The following is a 27,824-nucleotide window of genomic DNA, read 5'->3' on the forward strand; positions in this document are numbered from 1 at the left end:
TGTATTTAAACATTATATTCATAGCCACCTGAAATTCTCTCACATTCCATGTAATCTGGAAGCTCAGTTGCAGAGACACTGACATTTAAATGGCAGTCTTTTATATCCATTTTATGAGATCTTGAATTCCTGACTAAGTATTCAGACAAAAGGTTTAAAACATCATTTCATCTATTTTTAACATATGAGCACTAAAATATAACTTTAGTTTGGGTTTGAAAACCTTAAAAGATAAAACATTACATTTATAATAATTTATTTTTATATTAATGCCTTCATATTTGTGGTTTTGGTAAATTTGTGCAAGGCAATTGACGTTGGAATGGAAATCAGAATAATACAAAACATATTACTTTTTCATGATATTTCAAAGTTAGAAGAGTAATCAAGTACAAATCTGAAAAGCAACTTACTGAACAATCAAAGGCTTAGTATCAAAAATAAATGGCTTTGTTAACATAGCTGATATTGCATGATGCCTTGCTATTGACTTTAAAACTAATCCTCTGTCTCCAGGCACTGTGTTTTCCTTAAGCTCTTCTACTTCCCATCTTCCTAAAACAAAAAACACAAGTTTGAAAAACAGCAAGATAAAGGCAAGAAATTACTGCTATCTTGAAAAGAAATTAAGAGAGCTGCTAGGAGCTAGCAGACAGATTACCTTAACTATGTTATTATTTATAATGTGGTTTAAAAAAAAACTCAGAGAAAATAACTTGTGGCTGCATTTGAGATTTCCTGATACCAACTGCTATTGCAGATACTCAGTGTTACTGCACAAGAAATTACTAGGAGCAAATCCTGACACTCAATGCCGAAGTTAGATAACTATAGAGTAAAACAATCATCCAGTTTATTACTAATGATACAACTCTGAATATTTTTTTCAAGCAGCAGTATAAACCTGGAATAATTTCCCCCATAATTTGACTGCTCCATATCACAGCTGACATAAGATAAATGATCATGTTACACATGCATGGTTCACATTTTTCTAACAGCTCACTGAAAAAATTATAGTGAAAAAAGGTATATTTTTTCAGGAAATAGAGCCCATTGGAAAACTACTTCTTCAAGTCAGTAGTACAGAGCAATACCAGAACAGCTTTTCTTTTCTTTTCTTTCTTTTTTAAAGTATACATTTTTAAAATTGCTGTGAAAAACAGTTCTATAACTACAGAAAAGGATATAAATAAAATAGTGACAACTTAGTTATACCTATAAAACAATTTCCTGACGAAAAACCATTAAGGGAAACCAAAGCAGGAGAAAAATAACATATTCTCAAAAAAATCCACTCGCAAAAGAGGATACTGAACAAGAAACCATACACATTTGTAATATAGAATTATTCTCTTCAGTCAACTAAATCAATAAGGATGTAAACCCACAAATCTGAAGCATTGTTTTGCACAAATGTGCATCCTCACCAACTTCCAATTAATTGCAACATTACACACATGCAAGACAAGAGTACAATTCTGATTTGTCACATTATTCAAGTTTCTATTAATGCTGTTGTCTTGATTACTTAAATAGTGTTCAAATTACATTTTTCAGAACTCTGCTACAAAATCTATTTCAGCCTTACAAGCAGTAGATGAAGATTCAAGAGATGCATTCATAAATTCTTGCTTATAAACAATGTTTTGGGCCTATGTAGATCTACAAACACCAATAAAAAATGACCTTCACAAGTTGTTGTTTTTTTTAAACTAGGTCAGCACCCTTTCTTGCTGTTTTAAAATTCTGAAATTAAAAGTTTTTTTTCTTATTTTTCTTCTTTTAATCTCACAGGATCCTAATCTTCTTAGTGCGAGATTGAAAGCATTCTTTCACTCTCATATTTAAGGCTATTTTGTTGTCCTACCCTTAAGGGCAATAGTAGCAAGATAGAATGCAAGCCAGCTCCCCTATTAGTCACTGAATGACACTTCTTGAGTTTAAATTTTGCTCTCCTAATCTTCCAATCAGTTCCAGCTGCACAGGAGCAGAAAGAGAAGCCTATCCAAATATGATCACATCTAATCTGAAAACATGGCTTTAAAAAAAGTGCTAAGCAAAAACAACTTCTCAAAATTGTGCAGCTGAGTATCCTGCTAGACAGATGATATCATCAGACAAGGAGAAAGACAAAGGTCTGGTCTACAATACAACTGTACCATTAAAACTTCCCTTAGTTGGCACATCTGTGTGTGCATCCACATACAATTTGAAATCCTGTTGGTAAAACCCTGAGTTTACAGTGGTCAAGTTAAAACAACTCCCTAAATGACATTAGTCCTGTACCAGCACTGTTCTGCTGGTAGGATGCCTATGTAGACAATTCACAATACTCAACCAACGATCCCAGAATACCCTGTCCCCATGACAGTGCCCACTCTGGTCCCAGTTTTGAACACTACTGCCCAGTGACCACAAGCCCATCCCCCTCTTCCAAAATCCCCAGCATGTTGAAGTGCAGCTAAGAGAAGTTCAGGCAAGCCTTGTCCTACAGCCTGATCTAGGAAAGAATTCCTGGACTTTCTCAGCTTGCGCACAGAAGGGATACTGCAAGCACAACTTCAGAATTGCCATAGGAATAAAGATGCTTATTGGGATGTTGCAAAGACATGCAAAAGATGGGATATAAAAGGGACGAGCAACAATGCTGGGCTAAGGGGAAAAAAAAGTGGCAGTCCTACCTAAACGCAAAGAAGGATACCAGAAAAATCTGGATCTGGCCCCTCATGCCTGCCTGGATTTCAGCTACTATTTGGAGGTGGATGTCATACTGAGTAGGGACCCTATTACCAACTCCCCTTGAGCCCTGGAGGAAAGCAACCCAACAATGAATGGCTCATTAAGGGGATTCAGACCCTCAGAGAGCCAGCCAAATCCAACCCAGGCTAGTCAAGAGTCAGAACCTACTTATGAAGGGGAATGGAGGAGATCAGGTAGGAATATTAATGCACCCCCTTTTAAAAACACTTTGTTTATGAACTCTGAAACTCTATCTCAAAATGGCAGCCAAATGGATGTGGACAGGGAACAAAAGAATTGCCCAAACATGGTGATCAATTACACCCTGAGCATGTGGGCAAGACCCACCAGCCAGACACCTGGGAAAGAATTCTCTGTAGTAACTTAGAGCCCTCCACATCTAGTGTCCCAAACTGGCCGTTGGAGATATTTGCTGCTAGCAGTCACAGATTGACTATATGCCATTGGAGGCAATCTCATCATAGCATCCCCTCCATAAATTTATCAAGCTCAGTCTTGAAGCCAGTTAGGTTTTTTGCCCCCACTGCTCCCCTTGGAAGGCTGTTCCAGAACTTCATTTCTCTGATGGTTAGAAACTTAATTTCAAACCTAAACTTGTTGATGGCCAGTTTTTATCCATTTGTTCATGTGTCCACACTGGCCCTTAACTTAAATAACTCCTCTGACTCCCTGGTACTTATCCTTCAGATGTATTTACAGAGAGCAATCATATCTCACCTGAGCCTTTTTTTTGGTTAGGCTAAACAAGCCAAGATCATGGAGTCTCCTCTCATAAGGTAGGTTTTCCATTCCTCTGATCATCCTACTAGCCCTTCTCTGCACCTGTTCCAGTTTGAATCAATCTTTCTTAAACATGGGAGACCAGAACTGCACACAGCATTTCAAATGAAGTCTCATGCTAGTGCCTTGTATAATGGTATGAACACTTCCCTATTTCTCCTGGAAATATCTTGCCTGATGCATCCTAGGACTGCATTAGCCTTTTTCATGGCTGTATCACCTTGGCACTCAGTCATCCAGTGATCAACCAATACATCCAGCTCTTTCTCCTCCCCTGTCTCTTCCAACTGATACATTCCCAGCTTACAGTAAAAATTCTTGTTGTGAATCCCGAAGTGCATGATCTGGCACTTAGCACTATTAAATTTCATCCCATTTCTATTACACCAATTTACAAGATTGTCCAGATCTTCTTGTATGATATTCTGGTCCTCTTCCCTACTGGCAATACCTTCAAACTTTGTCTCATCTGCAGATTTTATTAGCATGTTCCCACTTTTTGTGCCAAGGTCCTGAATAAAAATGTTAAATAAGATTGGTCTCAAGACTGACCCCTGAGGAACTCTATTAGTAACCTCCCTCCCGCCTGACAGTTCACCTTTCAATATGACCCATTGTACTCGCCTCTTAAACCAGTTCCTTATCCACCTTTCAATTCTCATATTAATCACCATCTTCTCCAATTTAGCTAAATTTCCCAAGTGGAACGGTATCAAACCCCTTCCTGAAATCCAGGTAGATTAGATTTACTGCATTTCCTTTGTATAAAAAAAAAATCAGTTATCTTCTCAAAGAAGGAGATCAGGTTGGTCTGGCTGATCTACCTTTTGTAAAACCGTGTTGTATTTTATCCCAATTATCATTTACTTCTATGTCCTTAACTACTTTCTCTTTCAAAATTTGTTCCAAGACTTTGCATACAATAGAGGTTCTAACAACAGTTTTATAATTTCCTGGATTACTTCCCTGTCCCTCCCCCTCCCCCCCATTTCTTAAAAATAGGAACTATATTAGCAATTCTCCAGTCACAGGGTATGACTTCCGAGTTCACAGATGCATTACACATCCTTGTATTGGGCTTGCAATTTTATGTGCCAGTTCTTTTAATATTCTTGGGTGGAGATTATCTGGGGTCCCCAATTTACTCCCCTTAAACTGTTTGAGTTTGGCTTCCACCTCGAATGTGGTAATTTCTACTTCCATATCATTGTTTCCATTAGCCACCCTACCATTACCCCTAACCTCTTCATTAGCCTTATAAAAGCTGAGGCAAAGTATTTGTTAGGCCATGCATGGATTGATTATCTTTAAACTCCACCCCATCCTCAGTGCTTAGCGGTCCCCACTTCTTTCCTTGTTTTCTTTTTGTTTATATGGCTATAAAACCTTTTACTATTGGTTCCAATTTCCTTTGCAAGGTCCACCTCTGCTTGTTTTTTGGCAGTTCTCACTTCATCCCTACACTTTCTGACCTCCAAGAGGTAGCTTTCCTTGCTAATTCATCCCATCTTCCATTCCTTGTAGGCTTTCTGCTTTCTCTTAATCACTTGTTTGAGATGCACACTCATCCAGCTTGGTCTGAAACCTTTCCTACAAATTTGTTCAGTGTGATCTTGAACTTGACCTTTTGTCTGGCTGTTGAAAATCAGCAGGCGGTCTTTCCACTTCCCTCCTCCATTCTTCTGGTAATGTTTCTCCTTTTGCTATGCAAATATTATGTAAAACACAAGATGCTACAACAATGGGAATATATGGTTCACTGAGCTCCTGCTTAATCAAGAAGCAATTCAATCTACCAGATAAACATTCAACATTCATTCTGTACTTGCTCAAACAACAGTTAAATCTTTTCTTGCTGCTGCCCAGGTGCCTGGTGTATAGTTTAATGAGCCAGGGAAGCAGAGGGTAGGCTGGGTTCTGGAAAAATCACAATGAGCATAGCAACCCACCCTTCAATGTGAATGTGCTTGTCTGGGAAAAAATTGCCCTGCTTTTAAGCTTTTCAAGGAGTGCTGTATTCCTAAAGAAGCAAGCTTTGTGCATCTTCTCTGACCACTCTCTGTTAGTGTCAGTGAATCATCATTAGCGATCTACCAACACTTATAACCATATAAGTGTACCTCTCTGTTCAGAAGCAAAAGAAGGTAAGAGGATAGATTGAGGATATACATCCTGTCTATTGCAGCACCACACTTCGGGAAGCCCAGTTCATGAAATCCTTCTATTATTTCCTGCATATTGCCCAGAGTCACAAACCTGTGCAGAAAGCATGGTTAAGGGCTCTGCACATCTGGATGGCGACCAGCAACACTGTAGTCAAGCTGGAAGACTATTATTGTTGCTCATTGCATCTTTGATCTAAAACCAGTATCAATGCATTTCTGCTCATTCATTCAACATGGTAGCTTAACTGTCCATTTGAATTAGGACTACTTTTTGGGACACCAAGACAACAAAGCTTTAGGATTATACATTACCAGCATATTTGTACAGAGTTGCCATTCTGAAAGAGTAAATCTCTGGGTGCAGAATCCCTCTGTGTGGGCTTCCCATCTGAGGCTCTTGTGACAACCAAATTTCTATTTTTTTTTTAAAGGCAGAAAAACTGATTTGACAAAAACCTTTCAGACTTCCTTTATACATTATAAAGGAACAAAAAGGATAAGCCTAGTCTTTTTCTTTTGAGAGTTACATTTAAGGACCAAATCTCACATCATAAGAGAACCAAAGAATATGAACAGTGACTCCTAAAGACTCAGAGGCCACAGACACTTCACATAGATGCAGAGCTCTACAGACCCTTTGGATGCAGCAGCCCCCTACAATCCATAAAGCTCACACTTTGATTTGGCAAAAATAAGCTTTCACCAAAGTTGGAAATTACCAAATCATTCTAGCTCATAGAGATATGTCAGTGTAAGCCCAGCAATTCTCACCAGGGATGGGACCTGATTCTGTGCCCTGTAATCACTTTGAACCACATTTGACCTCACTAGCTAAGAAAGAAACTGAATGTAAGGGCGCATTCCGGCAAAATTAAGCCCTTAGGAAACAGTAGCATTTTCACGTATTTTAGAAGAGGTTTTGGTTTTTCCTCCTGGATGCTATACCATCTCATCTCAACAACTGCACCTCTATTTATCTCTGCAGCTTCCAAAGTCTTACCAAATCCTTCTATAGCTCTCTCAAAAATCCATTCTGTCTTATTTTGTCAAAAAGAAAATCTGCAAATTAGCTTTCACCTCTTTTGTATGCATTTCTTTCATTCCTTTACTCATTAGATGAAAGAGCTATCAAATCCTCTTCTCTTTTCTTTGCAGCAGGATCTCCATTTGGTCTCCCTACCTCCTGATTAATGAAGGGTACAGTGTCTCTCTAAAGTTACTACTATTGATCACACCTCTGTCAATCACAATAAGAACACAAAATCATATTCAAGTTGACAGTTCTAAGTTAAGAATTCATCAGGCCAACTATGGCATCCAAAGGAAAAAATCCAGAGCAACTCTTCCATCAGCACTCACCTTCCCCCACCCCTCTACTGCAAAATCTTAAGTGAAAAAATCCTGTACAGAAGGAGCCGTGTGAAAACCCTACACTCAGACAGGTAAACAAATGGCTTTTCATTTAAACAAAGTATCCCATCTTTGCTGAATGGTTAAAAAAACTGCCTGTTCAGCGCCACAATTTTGTTTCTTGAGGATATCCACTGATGAGTTAGTAGCAGATATATGGCAATGTGAATAATGTTGCTTAAGGCATGTATCTTTGCCCTGGTCTACACTGGCGGCGGGGGGGGGGGGGTCAATCCAAGTTACGCAACTTCAGCTATGTGAATAATGTAGCTGAAGTTGATGTACTTAGACCTACTCACCGTGGTGTCTTCACTACAGTGAGTCGACTGCCGCTGCTCCCCCGTCGACTCTGCCTGCGCCTCTCATGGCGGTGGAGTACAGGAGTCGACGGGAGAGCGCTCGTGGGTCAATTTATCACATCTAGACTAGAAGCGAGAAATCGACTCCCGCTGGATTGATCACTGCCCTCCCATCCGGCGGGTGGTGTAGACATACCCTTAGATAGTTAAGAAATTCTATTGTATCATGTCAGTTTTAAATAGAATAAGCTTTTAAATATAACATTGTACTTAAGAAATTTTACTGCTCTATTAAAATTTTAATTAGAGAAGAGGAAGACTGTTCTCAAAAAGCACCATTCATATCATTATACAGCTGCCACTGGCTACTCATATCAGCAGACGTTCTAGCACTGTTATCTCTCGAGTTACCATTGCAGATTGATGATATTAGGGGAAAAAAAAGTTCATTAGAAACACTTGCTAACCTCCCCCACTGTGAACAGCAGGAAATATTTTATATTTCCGTATCAGTATAACTTTGTGCATTCTACACATTAAGACTTTTTGATCAACGTCAAATTTATGGAGAGAAAAACATACTAAGTTATAACTGAAGTTTGCTTTTTGAGAAAAAAGCTACGTCACACTGAAAAGAAGAAAGGGAAGTTTACCATCATATTTAGCAATGTTTTCATCTGTGTCTTCTTTCTTGGTTTTAGATAACATCCACCTGTGAAAGAAAAACAATTGTTTTGTTTAAATTGCGTAATCAGGACAAGAAAATATAAATAAAACTGGATTATTTAACAAAGGAAGTAGGAATGACTTTCTTTTTAGATAGTTATGCAGTAAATGCACAATAAGGATATTCTGACAAAATAAGTCACTATTCATTGATCATTTGGAATTTAAAGAATATGAACAAATAATATTTAGGAAAAATTAAAACAGGCTGGGGCTAATCTGCAGGAACACTTAATATTGACTTTAAAGTCCTAGTAAGAATTTGAAATGAAAATAAAATTAATATGACCCAAAACTCTTAGCTTCCAGATAAAAATCTCTGTTACATGAGGTAAGGTTAAGATTATATTTCAGTCATGTAAGGGCAACAACATTATAGATGTGTTGTAACCATCTCAAAAATAAGCATTATAAACTCAGGAAATTGAGATTTAAGGTTAAATTGGGAGGGATAGCTCAGTGGCTTGAGCATTGGCCTGCTAAACACAGGGTTGTGAGTTCAATCCTTGAGGCGGCCATTTAGGGATCCAGGGCAAAAATTGGGGATTGGCCCTGCTTTGAGCAGGGAGTTGGACTAGATGACCTCCTGAGGTCCCTTCCAACCCTGATATTCTATGACTATCTATGAATTCCAAACATGTCAAGGTAATGAAATGCATAGTTAAGGCACCCAAACCTTAACATTATCCTGTAGGAACACCACTGGGGGGGGGGGAGGGGGAGGAGAATGGAAACAGACAAAAAACCCAATGTAACTTTAAAAATTAGATAATCCAGACGTGACACTCTATTCATAATTGTTTACTGAGCATATACTTTAAGGGATTCACAGGCCTTCAGTGAGAGGTGCTGAGAAATTAAAACTATAATTATACTTTTTCAGGGACAAAGTATCTGAAATTATTTTAGTATCCACTTTACCTAAATTTTGTGTACTAATACATAATTTCCCCCCCACTTACCTTCAAAATAAGATAACACCACCACAGCCCATAGCACTCCTTTCATTCTTGCCTCCTAGTACTACTTCAGTGGGGAACACTAAATATTCTTTCCCTAAGGACATCACCATTTTCTGCATCTGGCTATAATTCCAACAGCACAGGGAATATAAAAGCAACCTGTTAAAACCTGTTGTGCCATAACAAACTCTGAATCTGAACATGACAGCTGAGTAACATTGTGATCGGGAACAGAGAAAAATCTGCTTTTTGCTTTCCAGTGCTTCAATATGAATGTTTTCTCAGCAGAACTGATTTAAAATTACACTGGTACAAAGTCAGGGATTATATTAATCTCTGGACTGGCGGCAACATATTCACACACATATACTTTAAGCCACACCTACTAGTTCAAAGCTTAAACCTACTAGCCAGGCTGAAAGATACTTACACCTCTACACTAAAGAAGCTATTATGTGCCTATGCTTAAGAAAATCAACTCCTGATGCTGATAATCTGGCTAACCATTGATTAGTGTCCCCATATCCTATTTTTAGGAAAGATCAACTGAGAAAGCTATGGCAACTGTCTGGCCGTTTGAATCCTCATATTTCCTTCAATTTGGCTATAGCCCTTTGTACTGGGTAGACTGCACTGTATGCATTACGAGATGCTGTTAGCAATGGATGAAGATAAAGTATCCATGCTGCTGCTTTGACATTGTCAGTAGCCTTTAATGTGTTTCAGCACAAGATTTTGTTGCCTTGTTCGTGGACACTAGCAGGAGTGAAGTAAGTGCCAGTCAGTAGCTTTGCTCTTATCTTTCTGAGTAATACAAGGAATAATTGTGGACAACTTTTCCTCTACCCCCCAGGATGTTCTTTTCTTGCAGGGTGCCACAGGAATTGACTGTCACGTCTCTTGTTCAAAGCATATATAAGGTTGTTGAGCAGGTCAGCGGGAAGACCCTGGCAGGCTGCAGTGCATTCAGGATGCAGCTGACACCATGCTGGAGAAATGGAATGAACTGTCCCATGTCTACTTGATGACAACGAGCTAGCTGTAATTTCATGGGGTCTGAGGGAAGCAGCTGGAAGAGTTGACAATTTATGTTGCTGTCCATCAGAAAAAGCATGAGCACCATTTTAAAAACAGATATATAATTTGGGGTATTAGATCCTGGGCTACTCCTGGAGGCAACCTTGTCTCCAATTATACTTTAACACAACTATCCCTATCTTTGTCATTTTAAGATTAGATTGTTGTTAATGTGCTCTACACAGAGCCACACCTTGGGACCTTTTGGTGCACACCAATTAAGTGGAGTTGCATGCTGTTGGCATGTTAGGCAGAGCTCCATGATCTGCACTGGCTTCTAATCAGCTTGCATGTGTAAAATCAAGGCGTTTCGTTTTAACCTATGTAGCCTAAGTGATTTGGGGTCTCGTTACCAGAGAAACTGTCTCTCTCCCCATGATATAGTACCACAGTGAACTGAGTAGAGCATTGAAGTTGGCATTCCCTCAATATAAGCCAGAAGGAATTGCTGGCAGGCCATTTCTGAGGGATCCTCGATTTTGGAATGCCTCCCCCCACCCCTTGTCTTACAGAGACAAGATTGGTTAGCCTTCCATGCACAAATGTAAAACCCCGTCACCTCTCATTTAAAAAGAAGTATTTTTAAGGCGGTTGAGGAGTATAGGGGCTAAGATGCATATATTTACAGGCAGACTTGCGTCTATGAAAAATCACTCAGCAAGCATCTCAGGTAAGATCAGAAAAAGCAGCAGAGTATACCATCAGTACATGCTTCAGACCAGAGAATGAGATTACTAGTTAAAGGAATTAATGCTGCAAGGCCTAGATCCCCTCCACAACTTTGAGTAACAGGCTACATGAACTTACTAGAAGTACTGTATCATGTGGATCACTATTTTTTGGGTCAGGTCCATGATCTAACTGGTGGGACAGTTGTTAGATCCCTGAAATGAGCAGCAGTATGTGCACCTCTTCCAAGTGAGGAAGAGGACTTTTCTGGTTGGGATGAATGATGTAGAAGCATGAAGGATTTGGATATTTTCATTTGCTATGAAATAGTGCTTCTTTAGATGATGGTAGGTTTTACCTTTTTATAATTTCTTTATCATGGGTATTGCTTTTCTTTTCATCATTTACTCAGACTCAGAACTGTAAAAAAAGAGTAGAGAGGCTATTCTGAAGGTAAGTGATGTATTAACAGTTAAAGATTGAGTCACAGACAAATGTTGCAATTTGCAAATCCGCTTTATTACACATATAAATTAGTAGGACAAATGCAATAGGTATCTAGTGGAAAGTAAGAAAACATTAAGGATAAACATGGTTTATGGGACATGAAATACATGTCCAAGGGATTTAAGTTCTTTTTCTCCTATTCTCTAGCAAGGATGGAGTGTTGTGGAAATGTACATGAGAGAAGAGTATAGGGCAATTCAATAAGAGATGCTACTGTCTTGTATCATGCAGTTTTGTTTAGAGGGCAACACAACACACACACACACACACACACGACAGATGCAGGGCCTGTTGCTGAGATAACACTAATTTCTATGCCCTTGAAAATTCCCACTCAAGTACCCTATGGAAATCTTGTTCAGGCAGCTTCAATTTTTCTATCACAATGGATGTATACCACTGTCTCTTTTTTTGCCTTATCTTGCAGCAGAGAGCTGTTTTTTTTCTTCCTCTAACTTAAGTAGTTTATCAGAGTCCCTTTTCATGCTCTGCTGCAAATCAAGAAGTCATGCTTCTTATTTTCAGCTCTCTTCTCCCCAGATTGGTCAAGTGCTCTGGATTTTGTATGTATGTATGGTCCTCTCTTGCACTTTCATGGTCTTGTCATGATCAACACTGAAATGAAAAATATGAAGAGGTACTTAGTAATGGCACAGCCAATTTTTAAAATTCAAAGGAATTTAATAAAATATATCAATTTGTTTAGTTTGTAATTCCAAAGCATTCTTTCTAGGTATTCTATTCTCAGGATTCAAACTGGTGAGAAACCAAGGCTCTCTCTCTAACTTAAAATAAACTTTAGGAAGGGACTAATGAAACTTAGTCACTGCAGGCTTAACCGGAGCCTGAACAGAATCTCTGTATTGTGAGTTTTAGCAAGGGTGAAGGAAGGCCATATTTAGATGACTGGTAAGGCTGATCATTGAAAGAATATTTAGAGTGGAAACTTGATAACAGAGGACAGGCTGTAGGACTGGTATAATGAGCTTCTGTGTGGCTACAGAGAAATTAGCATTGGCCCTAACCTAACTTCTACAGCAGAGTACTGGCCTTACCAAAGATTTGCAGAAGACTGGAAAAAACTATGTTTAAAATAAAATTTTCCATTAGATTGCTGCCCTGAATTTGCTGGCTGGGCAGGGGAGGGTTTACAGCACCATTATCCTACTTTCCATATTCTTGATTTAGATATGGAGTAGTTTGTTATTCAATGGCACTTATTCCTGCATTTCAGCATTAACTAAAGAGGCAGAATGAAATGTGATTGCAACTAGAACAAACTAACTAGCACCCTAAGCCTGCAGTCAGATCCATGCTGGTGAACCCTCACATGCAATGGTCATTGAGGTCAAAGGACTCTTTGCAGCCCATGCAGATTCAATTACATGGCTGAGGACTAACCAACTTAAATGTCCTGGTCCAGCAAGCAAACCATGTACATGTTGAGGCTGTGGTACCCAATATGTTGACTGCCACAATAAAATTTGCTTGTTTCAACATTTTTTTTATATATGGATGGACTGACTTCATTTTCCACCCCCTTCGGCTACAATTTTGAGATGGGAGAGGGCATGGCACCTTACTGTGACATGCTCTAAGCCTGGGGACTTGCGCCTTTGCAAGAGTTATTGCCCTAAGTAATCAAATATGGAAGAGGTGAAAGAGGACTGTCAAACCTGGTGAATCTGGTAAAACTGAACAGGCGGGGGGAAGGGAGGGGGAAGAGAAGGAAATTCAGGAAGGACTAGCCACTTGTGCCACAGCAATTAATCCAGAGGTTAGTTTTAAAACCACAGTATACGAAAAACCATTCCACCAAAACCCTAGAACATGCAAAGCCAGCCATTATCAGTTGAAACAATATAAAAAAAGCATACCTTGTGGAGAGGGGCTCCTCATCTCCCAAGCAGTCATCCTCCTGAATCTTCTTCACTTGAGATTCTCTGAAGACATTTGGGATTCTGCTATAGTCTCTTGCATCTAGTGACCCTGCCCCATATATTTTGGGTTAGCAGTCTCCTCCCCCTTCTCCCTGTCCCTCAGTCTGGTTCTTGGTTCTGTTCAACACTATCTCTAGTTCCATAAGAGGAAGAGTGCACCAAGAATATAGTTGGTTCATCATAAAGGCACAGGTTTTCTTCAAAAACTTCATAGCATTGTTCGCATCACAGAGACTGTGTTATACTGAACCTTCAGCCTATTTCTTTACCCTGGCACAGTTTACTACATCTAGGCAATACTCAGCTCAACCAGATGTTCAAATATCTGCCCATGCATCAAAATGCTTTTGCTAAATTATAGACTGCCACTGGAACCCACATCTTCTGCTTCACCCAGGCATACATGGATGTCCAGCTTGAGCCTACTAGAAACAAGCTGGTATAATAATTTCAAGACATGCTCCAGAACTGGCTTGCTAAACAATACAAATTGATCACATCAAAGAGGACAGTGACAAAAAAGGTACTCACTCAACACGATTTATGATGTATGCAGCACTATTTGTAAGTTAAGGCGCTTCCAAAACACTTTGCTTTTGGGCCAGTAAGAAAAAAAAACAAAAACAAAACAAAACAGGAATTTAATCAAAATTGCCACCTAAGCAGAGATCAATGTATTCTGGAAGGATGGGGGAGGGGACTGTTTTCACAGCTAGATTATTATGTCAGCAATTGTCATACAGTGGCACTGCACTGGTGGAAACAGATATTGAGATGCAAAAATATAAAAAGGTATTTAGACTTCCATAAAGGAAGTATAAATCCAGCAGTAGTGATAACACCTTTGTACTGTTGAGAGCAGTTGTATTCATAGGTGAATTGTGCATTACAGATATGAAAGGGATCCTAAAAAAGTTATTAGCATGTCAAATTTGGTCAATGCCATAATAGCTATCTCATACCTTTAAGTTACCCATGTAAGATGTTAATGCTATCCAGTGTAGCTGTGGATGTTCTCATTATCCATGTAAACGTCTAATCTTTTTGAACAGCATAAAGTAATATGTGGCAAATAATGTGATAAATGAATGAGAAATCATCACTGAATATAAAAGAAAGTTTTTACGAATAGACATTCTACAACTCCAGACATCTCAAAAGGTAGTGACTGGGAGACTTCAAAGTGGACAAGACACTGGGGTGGGGGTGGGGAGAAGAGTACAGTAAGAAACAATTTTGCTCAAAATGGAGAACTCGTTGACTGCCTAATAGATCTTTCCCATTTCAAACATCTTGTATATATCTTTAGAAAATACATTATTAAATTAGAGAACAAACAAATTGTGATCAGTGAACCGTGAGCAGTTCTGGCCAGACTACTGGCTCTAGATGTTATCAGCTATTCAAACTGCTGAAATTCAAGGTTTACAATGCCATCTTTTATGAACACTTACCCAGTCAATACTCCATCATCAAAGGTTTCTGTAAAATACTCTTCCCCAGTAGGCTTTGGAGTCTTGTACATAACCTAAAGACGTTTACACAAATATGTCCAATGCATGAATTACTTTTTGCTGAAATACATCAAACGTACATTTATACGGTATATTATACCTGATGCAAGAAATACAATCAATTGTAATTCTCTGAGAAGTGATCAGCCCCAACTACTTGAACATATATGGTATTTTCTAGGTAGTATCTTGACTAGCTTGGGCTTATTACATTTTCTATATTATATTGTTTAAGTTTTAAAAAGTTCATGGTAAACTGATTATTTTGCCCCACACAAAATGATAGTCTCTATTAGCTCTGCAAGTGGCAAATGAATTCCATTAAAAAGACTGAACTATACGGAAGTTGAATATATTCCTAAGTATTAAAAAGATGTGCGTGTTCTGTGCCTACAGATATAGAAAAGTTAAGCACCTATTGGGTACCTATGCACTACTATTTTCAGTGTGTGATGCATAGCGGCATAAGATATTGCATATCTAAAAGCATAAATGGAAGATCAAAGGGCATAATCATTATGGCAAAAAATGTGTAAGATATTATCAATAATGGAAAACTTAGGCAGAAGTTAGCAAACTTGCCCTGATCCTCTTCTTGCTATCTATTTCTTTCCTCCACTCACTTTTTCCATTCTGTGTTGTTTTCTTCCCTATATGGTTACGTGATAATAGATTTTCATTTTACTATTTGAAAAAGAAACCTCTTGTTGTATTTTGTAAGCATATCCCCTCTGCCTGAAGTATGATGTAATTTACAGCAACAACATTTTAAATATATTATCTACAAGAAATTGGCAGAGAGGGAGGGATAAAAAGAAGCCACTGAGACTAAAAAGGTGACCAAAACTGAAACAAGGATAAACCCAAGCAACATTTTCTGCTTTCACTTCCAGAAATACAGGTGAGATTGCAGGATATAGCACTATTAGGTACTATGAGAGAAGGAGCTAGGTCCTGCCTTAAGGATAAGTGTCAAAGCCTTGGTCAAGCTCCCCCCAACACTGGACACCGACCAGGCTGTTTGGATCCACATACTAGGCCCTTGGTCACTGAGTGGCTCCAGCCATCTCTGGGGCCAAGCTCTCTGGCACACTTCTTGCACATAGACTGTCTTCAGGCCCCAAGACTGAGCCCCTTAAGAGTCCTCAGTATCTTAAGTACACCCTTTTGAGAGAGCACCACCCTAGCGGGAGTTCTGGTTTACAGTTAACCCTTTCAAAGGTATGCAATTGTTGAATCAAACAGACGTGGACTTTGCCTAAGATTTCTAAAAACAATCATTTTACTTTAGACATCAACAGATATAAAGAGCCATACAAAATAATACCTGTACCATTCCCTGCCTAAGTCTCTTAACCACTCTTGAGCATTCTTTGGGATTTGGTTAGAGTCTAAGGAGTCCAGGGCTCCCCCTTCCCCTACACATGGCTTCTCCTGAAGATTGTGTAGTTTCCTTTCTAACCCCTCTAGCCAGACACCTTCAACTTGGCTTGTCTGGCAGTCAAAAATAGTTTCCCTCTTTCAGGAGGCATGCCTCTTTGTTCTTCTCAGCCAAATTTTTCAGCCTCTTGTTTTACAGGGCTGTATCAACACCTAACCCACTTGAAAGAACTTAATTCCTTAAGACCAGGAGGTAGCAATACAACAATGAACAGGTAAACCAAGTCACACCATTTTCACAAAGATATAGAAGTTTCCCACATTCTTCACAATAAGCAAAAGTAATTTGCCAGATGTGGCAAACCCATTGTAAGCTCTGCAATTCATTCAGCCATATTCTAATCACTGAGCACCCTGGACAATGGAAGGCCTGGGTTTCTACTCTGGTAGTTTGGGTTCACACATAAGGTTTGCCATCACAATGCCACACAGCAATTAAAGAAAAACAATGGAGTGGCTACACATGACTTGCCAACTACATATATACACTGTCGAATCTCTGTATTTCTTATAATTACCCATTTTGAAAAACTGAAGTTTTGGCCAATGTCAACAATAACCTTACCTCTAGAGAAGAGCTGCCTTTGTCAATATCAGCTTCTTGCAAGTTCTTGTCAAAATCCTCCACCTCAACATCTGCATCCTGGATTTCTTCATCATGAATTTCTGCAGTTACTGAGCTGATTAACAAGACACCCAACAACAGCCAATCCCACTGGACTTCCATACTGATTATCTGCAGAATTAATAAGTACATTGTCACTGCAAAACTATCGTTTACCTCATTAACAGTTCATTTGCAAGAAGGGCTACAGGAGAAATACATTTAAAGATAATATGGTACAGACGCTGAACATTCATTTTGTTATTTGCATTTTTTCAAAAGCTCAAGAACAGCTTTGATAACCCTCATGAAAGCATTCTGAACAAAATATTTAAATATGACAATGTAATTAAAAAGTTAGCAACTATAAGACAGTGGAACATGTTTTCTCATCCTGTTCCATCCAAGGAAAGTCAGATATAACTGGTGCAGCTAAGATATACTTATCCCCATTATTGGTGTTTTTTATGAACAGATTAGATGAACATCTGCCAGGAATGTTCTCGGTATACACAATCCTGCCTCAGCACAGGGAAAATGGACAAGATGACGTCTTGAAGTCCCTTCAGGTCCTACATATCTATGATTACTTTATCAATACCACTCAGATGGAGACCATCTTGGCTGGCGTTAGGCAGCTTTTCTATTGCAGAGTCAACAGCAGATTTTCACTCTAGCGTACTGGTGTTTGAGAACATCCATGGACTGCCTCAGCAAGATTTAAAAACCTGTTTCAACAGTTGCTAAAACTAGTTTTGGGGTACCATCTTACCCACCACCACACCTTGGGAATCTTCAGCTATCACTGAAAGGGAAACTGTCTATTTATGCCCCGAAGAGTCCTGTGACACCTTATAGACTAACTGATGTATTGGAGCATAAGCTTTCGTGGGTGAATACCCACTTTGTCGGATGCATGTAGTGGAAATTTCCAGAGACCGGTATAAATATGTAAGCAAGAATCAGGCTAAGGATAACGAGGTTAGTTCAATCAGGGAGGATGAGGCCCTCTTCTAGCAGCTGAGGTGTGAACACCCAGGGAGGAGAAACTGCTTTTGTAGTTGGCTAGCCATTCACAGTCTTTGTTTAATCCTGAACTGATGGTGTCAAATTTTCAAATGAACTGAAGCTAAGCAGTTTCTCTTTGAAGTCTGGTCCTGAAGTTTTTTTGCTGCAGGATGGCTACCTTTAAATCTGCTATCGTGTGTCCAGGGAGGTTGAAGTGTTCTCCTACAGGTTTTTGTATATTGCCATTCCTCATGTCTCATTTGTGTCCATTTATCCTTTTACGTAGGAACTGTCCAGTTTGGCCGATGTACATAGCAGAGGAGCATTGCTGGCACATGATGGTGTAGATTACATTGGTGGTTGTGCATGTGAATGAACCAGTGATGGTGTGGCTGATCTAGTTAGGTCCTGTGATGGTGTCGCTGGTGTAGATATGTGAGCAGAGTTGGCATCAAGGTTTATGCATGGATTGGTTCCTTAGAGTTACTATGGTGAGGTGTGTAGTTGCTGGTGTGAATATGCTTCAGGTTGGTGGGTTGTCTGTGGGCAAGGACTGGCCTGCCTCCCAAGGCCTGTTTGTGCGTCTTCGCCTATGGTGTTCTCTAATCTTTCATCAGAATGATAGTTTGGATGAAGAAAAAAAATGTTTACATCTCCATTAACCAGATGATCATCTTCTGAAAATGTACTTAAAGTAACCCTTTTTTCCCCCCTCACAATTCAGTAGCTGGGTCAGTGATTCATAATCAAATTTAAAACAAACAAAAAACCTCCTCAGCATTATCTCCAATTCTTATCCATCTTGTATCTCATTTTTAAAAGCCTTTCCACTGGCAATTGCTCCATATTCTAAAAATCCACTTCTTAATCCTTCTCTTCCAGCACTCATTAGTCCAAGGACTAAGTCTACTCACCAGATCAAAACGTGTTAGTGCTTCAAGCCACAACTGTTCCTGGTCCATCTCCAGCTAGTCAGGCATCTTCAGCTTGGACCCCCAGTCACCACTCTTCACTCCAATATTAATGTCCCCCACCCATACTCCAAATCAATTGAAGTTGAGCAGTCCCCCAGAGAGTGAATCAGTTTACACCATTAACCCCCCCCACCTCAACAGACTCCTCTGCTGAGATAGCAGATGGCCACCCTACCTTCTCAGCAAACATACATAGAGGCCTCTTCTGGAGTGGAGTGTGTGTACACACATCCATGGAGCCCTCTGTGAGGGTGGCTGGACTCCCCAAAGAGCTTCCTACTTCAGAGTTTGGGAGTGAAAGTCTCCCCCCTCCCTCTCACACCCTTCCCTTAACAGCTAACTCCCTCTCTTCCCCCCCCCCAACACACACCACCAGTGGCAGCACTGGTCTGTGCAGATTCATAAAGACATTATTGCATTAAATGTATACTGTTCACATTAAGCAGGCTCTCTTCATAACCATAAGGCTACAAAATGTCTTTTTTCAATTTTTAAATGAAATCTTAGATCCCATGGGTGTCAATGGCACTTCCCTAGAGATTTCTGAAGCCTTATGTTTCCATATTTTGTCATCATCATAATTTTTCAAAACCACAATTTCTACTCTTGTTGGTGTTCATAGATTCCTAAGTTAAGGCTAGAAAGGTCTGTTACAATAATCTAAACACCTGCATAACAAAAGCCACAGTAATTCCTGCATCAACCCTGAAGGTCTGTTTGAGGATATCTTTTAGATAGTCATCCAATCTTGGTTTTAAGGACTTTATGCAATTGAGAATCCACCATCTCCTCAGGTAAATTCCAGTGGTTAGTCACCCTATTAAAAAACATGCACCATATTTCTAGTTTGAATTTGCCTAGCTTCATCTTCCAGCCACTTCTGCTACATTAAAGAGCATCTCCTGTTAGAAATCTTTCCCACATAGACCTGTCTCCTGTTGGCCATAATCAAGTCACCTCTTAACCTTCTCTCTAGATATAAAGCATGGTTTGTCATGCCTTAGATAATTTTTGTAGCTCTTTTCTGAACCCTTTCCAAATGTTTCAACATTCTTTTTTAAACGAGAACAGCAGAACTGGACATGGTATTTGAGTAATAGTCTCACTAATGCCATATACAGAAGCAGTATCATCTCTCTACTCCTACTTGATATTCCTTTATGTCTTCAAGGATTACATTCACCTTCTTAGATATGCCACCTATTATAATCTTGAGTCCTTTTCCACATCATCACATTCCAGAATACTGTCTCATCTTGCATCAACGTTCTTGGTTCCTAAAAATAGGACCTTGCATTTGGCTCTATTAAAAAAAAAACAAAAAACCAGAGGTTCTTAAAATGAGCCCACCTTGCTTAAGCCATCCAGTTTGACCTATTCTCCATCATTATTTACCATCCCAACAATCTGCATTATCGGCAAGTTTTGCCAGCAATTATTTTACATTAAGACTGCCAACACTTCTCATTTTAAGAGCCCGTTTTCAGTTGTTTATAACTTTGCCAAACTTTTTGGGCTGAAGTTCTCCCGTTCATTTGTAAGATTTCAGCCAAAATGATTCAGTCATCTGCAAGAAAGGCTGGGCAAAACAATATTTTCCTCCATGTTCAAAAATTCTGGCAGCCTTCTCTCTGAAATGCTCTAAGGCTCCACTGATTTGGCAGGGGTTGCCTTTTGAAATCCCTGTGAAAATTCACCCAAATTTGGCCAAGTTATAAGCCCCTAAAACTGTAGAGCTTGTATAAACTGAAATTCGCTACTGGTCATAAACAGCTAAAATCTCCAAAGTCCCTGTCCTCATTGAGCATACTCAAGCCTCTCACAGCTCTCAATGCTGACCAGATAGAGCATCCACCACCCCCTCTCAGCTTCTACATGCGTTTAAGACTGCAGAATGCTCTGGGCCCAGCCCACGGCTATGGGGTGAAGTTGAACTTTCCCTGAAATAGCTGTTCTGGGACAAGGTGGGGTGGGGCCAGGCACTGGACTTGAGAACCTGTCTCTCCTGTGCTCTCAATGAGCAAGGGAGACAATCCCCAGTTAATGCCCAGGCATTGTGGAGGAGGGAAAGGAAGAGGTTGTGGGAAACACTTTGGATGAAGACCCCAGGGAGGTAAAGGTATGGTGAAAAAAGGAGCTGGGGACTGGGACTCACAGGAAAGCAAATTGACTTAGTGAGCCCAGAGGAAGAGACTAGAACTGAGATGAGAAACCCAAGGAGTGAGGACTGGGTAGGCAAAAAGAATGTGAGTGAGGCAAAAAGCCAGGAGTGGAGAAGAGACAGGACAGAGTTTGGAAGCAACGGGGAAGAAGGCATCAAGCTGGGGGAAGCGGGTGAAGAAGAAAACAAGAGTCTGTGCCCACTGGTGAACAGCTCCCCCCCCCCCCCCGAGCTTGGAATGAAACCTTAAATTCTTGAGTCTCACTATTTCTCGGCTGTCAGCAAATATTTATGAAGCCAACTGGCAAAATCTGTCTCTCATATCCCCCTCAAATACTGGTCCCCATAGCAGTAATATGTGGTCATACTGTATCAGTTACTCTACTAGCTCAAGTAGCAGAGAGGTCTTAGGTGGATCTAATTGCAACCCTGATGATTACCCATGTCAGTGTCAATATAATAGACTTTTCTCCAGCTTACCTTTTTCCCCCCTCAGAGATTATATAAAACCTATGTTAAAAGAACATTAAGGATGAAAAATCAAAATAAAATGTTAAGCATAGGTAGTCTTAATTCTGGCACTTCCTAATTGTCTCCCTTCCTCATTCATCTCCATTAGGATATATTCTAATTACATGAACACATACTATTTTTTTTGCACAGGACCCTTGCCTCATTCAGTGCATAGGATGGACATGTTCTGTGGATAAATCAAGGATGTGTAGTGAAGAAGGCTGTTGTCTGTAGGACCACTCCCTCTTTTACTGAGGAAGTTGGAACGTGTGTAGTTACGAAGGCAGGGGACTGCAGGAAAAGAAGAAGAAGGATTGGAGGGGCCTCATGGCTGAGACAGCCGAAAACTGCCCTGGAAACCTGGATTCTATCCCTGCTATCCCTGCCTCTGCCAGAGTTCCTATGTAATTCTAAGCAAATCACTTAAACTAAACATTTCAGATATGGTCAATAATTGCGTGTTTATTGTTTTCTGGATGCCCAACTTGAAACTTAAGGGTATGAGTTGCAGAAGTGCTGTGTACTCAGCTGAGACTGTAGTAAATGAGAGCTGTGCTTGAATATGCATTGCACGATCATGTTAAGTACTCTGAAAAAAAAAATCAGGTCCTGGGCAGCTCCCATAGTCTGTGGATACTTCTGGCTTTAATCTGTGTGCCTCAAACCCCCATCGATAAAACCAGGGATAATGGCATGCCTCACCTCTCATACGTTTTGAGAAGATTAATTAATGTTTGAGGAACTATATTGATAAGTGCAATAGGAAAACCCACAAGCAAATTAATACATCTCTCTTCATAGCAGGGTTTGAATAGTGAGCAGTAAATATGGTCTAGGGACTTTACTGACACCAACTGGTTCAGTTTCTATTAAAATCTCTGAAACCGTCTAACCATACCACAGATAAGGATTTGGGAAAGTTCAAGTTGGAAGGCAACTTGAGTGAAAGTAATCGTAAAATAATAAAAAAAAGGAAGTAGTGAGAGCAGCAGAAGGGTGGACTTCAAAAAAAGGAAACTAACAAATTCAGAGAGAACTGGTAGGTAAGAACCCATACGAAGAACATTTAAGGGGAAAAGGAATTCAGGAGGGCTTGCAGTTTCTCAGCAAGACGGTATTGAAAAGGCACAAAACAGCAGCTAGCTATCCCAGTGCAAAAAGTAAGATAGAAAGAAAGAACAGAGAGGTCAATATGGGTGCATTGGGATGGGTTTGTTTTTTTTAAACTGATTGGAAAATCTTATGAAAAAAGTGGAAACAGGGACAAATTGCTAACAATGAGTACAAAAGAACAGCAGAATCATGTAGGGACAAAATCAGAAACTGTAAGGCACAAAATGAGTTACATCTAGTAAGAGACAAAAAGGCAATAAAAAGATTTGAATACATTTGGAGTAAGACAGACAAAAGAGAGGGTAGGTCCATTATTAGTGGGGAAGAAGTGGATGATACCAAAGAGGCTGAGGTGTTTTAATTACTGTTTTGATTTAATTTAGGTATTTTAATTACTCTTCACTAAAAAGGTTAATTGTGATCAAATGCTTAACAATTATGAAGAGTAGCAACGGGGAAGGAACACAAGCCAGAATAGGGAAAGAACAGGTTAAAGACTATTTAAGACAAGTTAGATGCACTCAAGTCAGCAGGGCCTGATGAAATTCACCCTAGGGTACTTAAGGAACTAGCTGAAGCAATCACTGAACCGTTAGCAGCAATCTTTGAGAACTCTTGAAGGACAGGTAAAGTTCCAGAGGACTGGAAAAGGGCAAACATAGAACCTATCTTTAAAAAGAGGAACAGAGCACCTGGGGAATTACAGCCCTGTCTGCTTAACTTTGATGCCTAGGAACGTACTGGAACAAATTAAACAATTTGTAAGCACCTAGAGGTCAAGAACAAATCATGCCAAATCAACCTAATTTCCTTCTTTAACAGTGTTACTTCCCTACTGGATAGGGGGAAAGTAACAGCAGACGCAATACATCTTGACAGTCCTTCATGATAGCCTCATAACCAAACCAGGAAAACTTGCTGTAAACAAAATTACTATAAAGTGGGTGCAAAAAGGGAAGTATTCCAGGCTGTATTAACAGGAATGTCACCTGTAAGTCAAAGGAAGTAACTGTTCCTCTCTACTTAGCACTGATGAGGCTTCAGCTAGAGCAGTATGTCCAGTTTTGGGCATCACACTTTGAGAAAGATGTGGACAAATTGGAGGGACGGGGAGAGAGACACAGACAGACACACACCTCCCCACCCAACACACCCCTAGAAAAGCACTGAGAAAAGAAAATATGTTGAAACATGACCTATGAAGGAAGGTTTTTAAAAAATGGGTTTATTTAGTCTTAAGTAAAGTAGACTAAGCGGGGACCAGATAATCCTCAAATGTGTTAAGGGCTATTACGAAGAGGATGCTGATCAATTGTTCTTCACGTCCATGGAGAGCAGGATAAGCGGATTCCTTCCTGATCTGAGGCAAAGAAGATTTTAGTTACATAGTAGGAAAATTTTCTAACTATAATGCTAGTTCACTTGTTCTAGTGCCTATCTAAGGAGGCTGTGGAATCCCTATTATTAAAGGGTTTTGTTCCCCATTGTGAAGCTTCCCGTGGTACCCAAGATTGCGAGGCTCTTTGCAACCACCTGCCCTAAGCATGAAGAAGCCTAACCTGTGCCTGCTGAGGGCCAGCACCCCAAACCCTTCAGCCACAGGCAACACAAAAACTCCCCTCCAGAGCTACACAAGCCCCACTTGCTCTCTACAGGTTAGCGATAGGCACACTCCAACCCCCAAGCATCCCCCAGGGCCACTGCTTCCAAGTAGCTTACCAGTTTCCCTTCAGATGACCACTCCATTTGTGTGTATAGGGAAAACAAGTTTAACTAAGAGATTTCAGACAGCGAGCAGAAATACTGGAAACAAAATAAAATCATAACATACATTCTAGAACCTAGATTTAACTAGTTATTGTTTCACAGTATTGCTCAATGTTTTTAAGCCAGGTACGCTGTGATCCTTTTTTCATGAAATACACACACAGCTCGTCTCCTTCCTTTGCACCACAATTTACACCCCAAAACCCATTGTCTTTATTTGTAAACTGGATGCCCACTGCTGTATTATCCCCCCGCAGATCTCCTCTTTTGTGAATTCACAATTCTTTCCATTAGCACTAGGCTCTGTAAGACAGATGTATAGTGTCTCACAACATAAAATGACCAGCCAGAGAGTTTACAGCCCCCTGCCTGCCTCCTGATGACCTGTTTTAAATTACACACATTATGGACACAGTTTTAATTATAGATAAATTACTCCTTAAATATCATCCAAACATACCGGTTGCCAATCACTGCAAAATGTAAGTTACTGGCTCTTGTTAGAGACCTTGCTTGCCAAACTACTATATATCTATGTAAACCCTTATGTACCCCTTATACCACTGCCAGGTGGCATCAAGGGGGTCCCTTGATCACACCAATGTAGGCACTTATAGACTATGATCAAGTCATCTTTTATCCTCCTCTTTCTCACACTAAATAGATAGACTCAAGGAGTTCAATCACAAAGACATTTTCAAATCCTTTAATCATTCTCATGCATCTTCTCTGAACTCCTTCCAATTTATCAACATCCTTCTTGAGTTGCAGACACCAGAACTGGACACAGTATTATAGTAGCAATCACACCAGTGTCAAATATTCTACCCCTACTCAATGCTCTCATTTAGCATCTAAAAATCACATTACTCTTTTCACCACAGCATTGCACACAAGTTTAGCTGATTGTCCACTATTCAAAAGTCCTTTTCAAACTCACTGCTTCCCATAATAGAAGACCCCCATCTCATCCTACAAGTATGGCCTATATTTTTTGTTCCTTGAGAAAAGACTAATATTTGGCCATATTAAAATGCACATTGTTAGCTTGTGCCCAGCTTTCCAAATGATCCAGATCACTGTAACAGTAGCTGTCCTCTTTGCTATTTACCATTGCTCAAGCCTTAGGTCATCTCCAAATTTTATCAGTGATTTTATATTCTCACTGACAAAAGTGTTAAATAGCATAGGGCCAAGAACCAGTCCTTGTGGGACCCCACTAGAAACACCTTCTTCAATGACACCTCCCCATTTACAACTACCTATTTAGACCTATCTCATGGGTGACCGCTTTAACTTTAAACTTCAGTCACCTAAAGGATCAGTCCTCTGTTTCTTTATAGCTATTGAACAGGAGTAGGGCAGCACAACTGCTTTCTGCACAACCTCATAACACCACCTTTTTAGTTTTCAAGTGGAGGTCTCGCCACATTTGTCTTCCTTATAGTAATTTATTCTACCAGTTGAAGCACGTTAGTTCTGGAGTTAACAGAGCTTCCATCTTCGATTCTTCTTTGAAAAGGTGGTATTTAGCCCAGGTCCTTACTTTGTCCACAGCCAAGAAACCACTTATACAAGTCTATTTCTCTCCCTTATTTTTGCCTTAAATCTAGACATCTTTAAGAACACAGTTTAATGCTTTGGTCCAGTGATACTACACTTTAATGACACCTGAAGATTGAAGAAAGTCAGATCTTATTCTTTCTTCATAGGAATCTTTTTAAAACAAGCATTTTTAAAAACAAGTCTCAGTAGATCGAGCCAAATATGCCAAGTCAGCAAAACTCCCAATAAAATCCTCAAAGCCTTAGGTTGCATACCATAGAGCTTTGTTCAATTATATTTGCAATTCCTTCAAACGCTATAAGAGTGACATTCCTTCCTCAGCTGAGAAGTCTTTGCTTCTTTCCATTTCATTTGATATTAACTAAGCAAGCAAATAAAATTAAGGTTATAAAAATAAAGTTCTCAGTTGTTTAAACTTGTATTTGATATTTCTTCCCTTCCTAGGAATGTATTCTTCTTGCTAATTCCAATAAGTAGAATCCAGATCAGCACATGCCCATGTATGAGAAACAGAAGATTTCTTACTTGCAATTTCTATTTCTCACAATGGAGGATATCCACTGGTCTGCACTGACTCTCCACATATATAATATAAAATTAACACTTCCATAATCTACAAAGGTATTATGTTTTGTGTAGTTTCAGTTTTGGAAGTCATCTCCTGTGAAAAAACTGTAGTACTACAGGAAAGAGGAAAAATTCTACAGCCTAAACTGCCTCCACTAAAGAATAAACCGTGAGTATCATCCAGGCACTCTTTATTACAAGAAATAAAAGTTACAGGTAAGGAAATTAATTTTTCTCCTCTTTTTTAAAAATCCTACTCTTTAAATTGTCTTGAGACAGACTGTTGTGAGGCACCTCCTCAGACTATTCCAGTCCAGATCCACAAAGATCCCCTTTTTCTGTTGAAGGGGAAGAGACCATGAGGAAAAAGTGATGTTATTTTTCCAACTCTTTAGATCTTCTGCCCATTTTTCTCTCATCTCCTAAATCTCCACTCCCAAAAAGAGAAGAAAAAGTGAGAGGAATTTCAAAAACATCCTCATAACTCTACTTAAGATAGAGACGGCTCTGTGTGGTAATCGCTCCTGTCATCATATAATCATTGGATGACCCAACCAATAACTAAGAGTGTACTAATATAAGAAAGAGGTCTCCAATAGTATCCAGGGATTATGATACCCAAATCAGACCAGTTTCTTTCCCATTATAATATAAACTTGTTTAACCACTTTACAAAAAGTACAAAGTTTGTTCTGTAAAGCCTCCAAGACATTACAATGCTTGCCTTTTGCATTCCCAGTATCACCAACCCCTGTATGCTAGTCATTAACAGGGATTCTGATGAGAAGAGATTAATAGTAATCTCCTAAATCCACCTTTTACCTCAAGTCCCCATCTGTCATCTGTGGGAGATATGGTGGGAAGAAGAGTTCCATTCATGCCTTCTCATAATTGTTTGAGATGTGACTGTTCTTTTTTAAGACGTCTTTCGGAGTTTTGGGGGAGGGGTTTCTGAAGCTGTATACGATATTTTAGATTGCAGTAGCACCCACAAGATGTATTAAACCAAAACCCTGAGGAAGACAGTCTCTGCACCACAAAGAACATACATTTATAAATCTGTGGAGCAGTCTTGGATTTTCTAGATTTAACCTGCATTTTTATATTCCTGTCAACCACAGTGCAGTGACAAGTCTGATGTTAGAAGAACTTGAAATTATGATTTTCTTTGTAATTTCTATAGGTAAGTGCTATCCATCTGCCCCAAAGATTAAATCTTGTAGAGAAAAGCGATACAGGCAAGGCCTAAAAGGGCCAGAAGACCAGGGGGAAAGCTTCTAAGAGAGCAGTGGCAGAACT

General features: G+C 39.6%; 1 protein-coding gene across 1 annotated transcript in view; it reads right to left on the reverse strand.

Annotated features, from left to right (window-relative positions):
- CLGN (calmegin) overlaps positions 1-27,824 on the reverse strand; it is a 79,652-nt gene that overhangs the window by 40,868 nt on the left and 10,960 nt on the right. The window contains 4 exon segments of the mRNA XM_038399910.2: positions 414-555; positions 8,071-8,129; positions 14,753-14,826; positions 16,818-16,988. Of these exon segments, the coding sequence (XP_038255838.1) occupies positions 414-555; positions 8,071-8,129; positions 14,753-14,826; positions 16,818-16,988 (446 nt within the window).

Source organism: Dermochelys coriacea, chromosome 4 (genome assembly GCF_009764565.3).
Source record: "Dermochelys coriacea isolate rDerCor1 chromosome 4, rDerCor1.pri.v4, whole genome shotgun sequence".
NCBI lineage: Eukaryota > Metazoa > Chordata > Testudines > Dermochelyidae > Dermochelys > Dermochelys coriacea.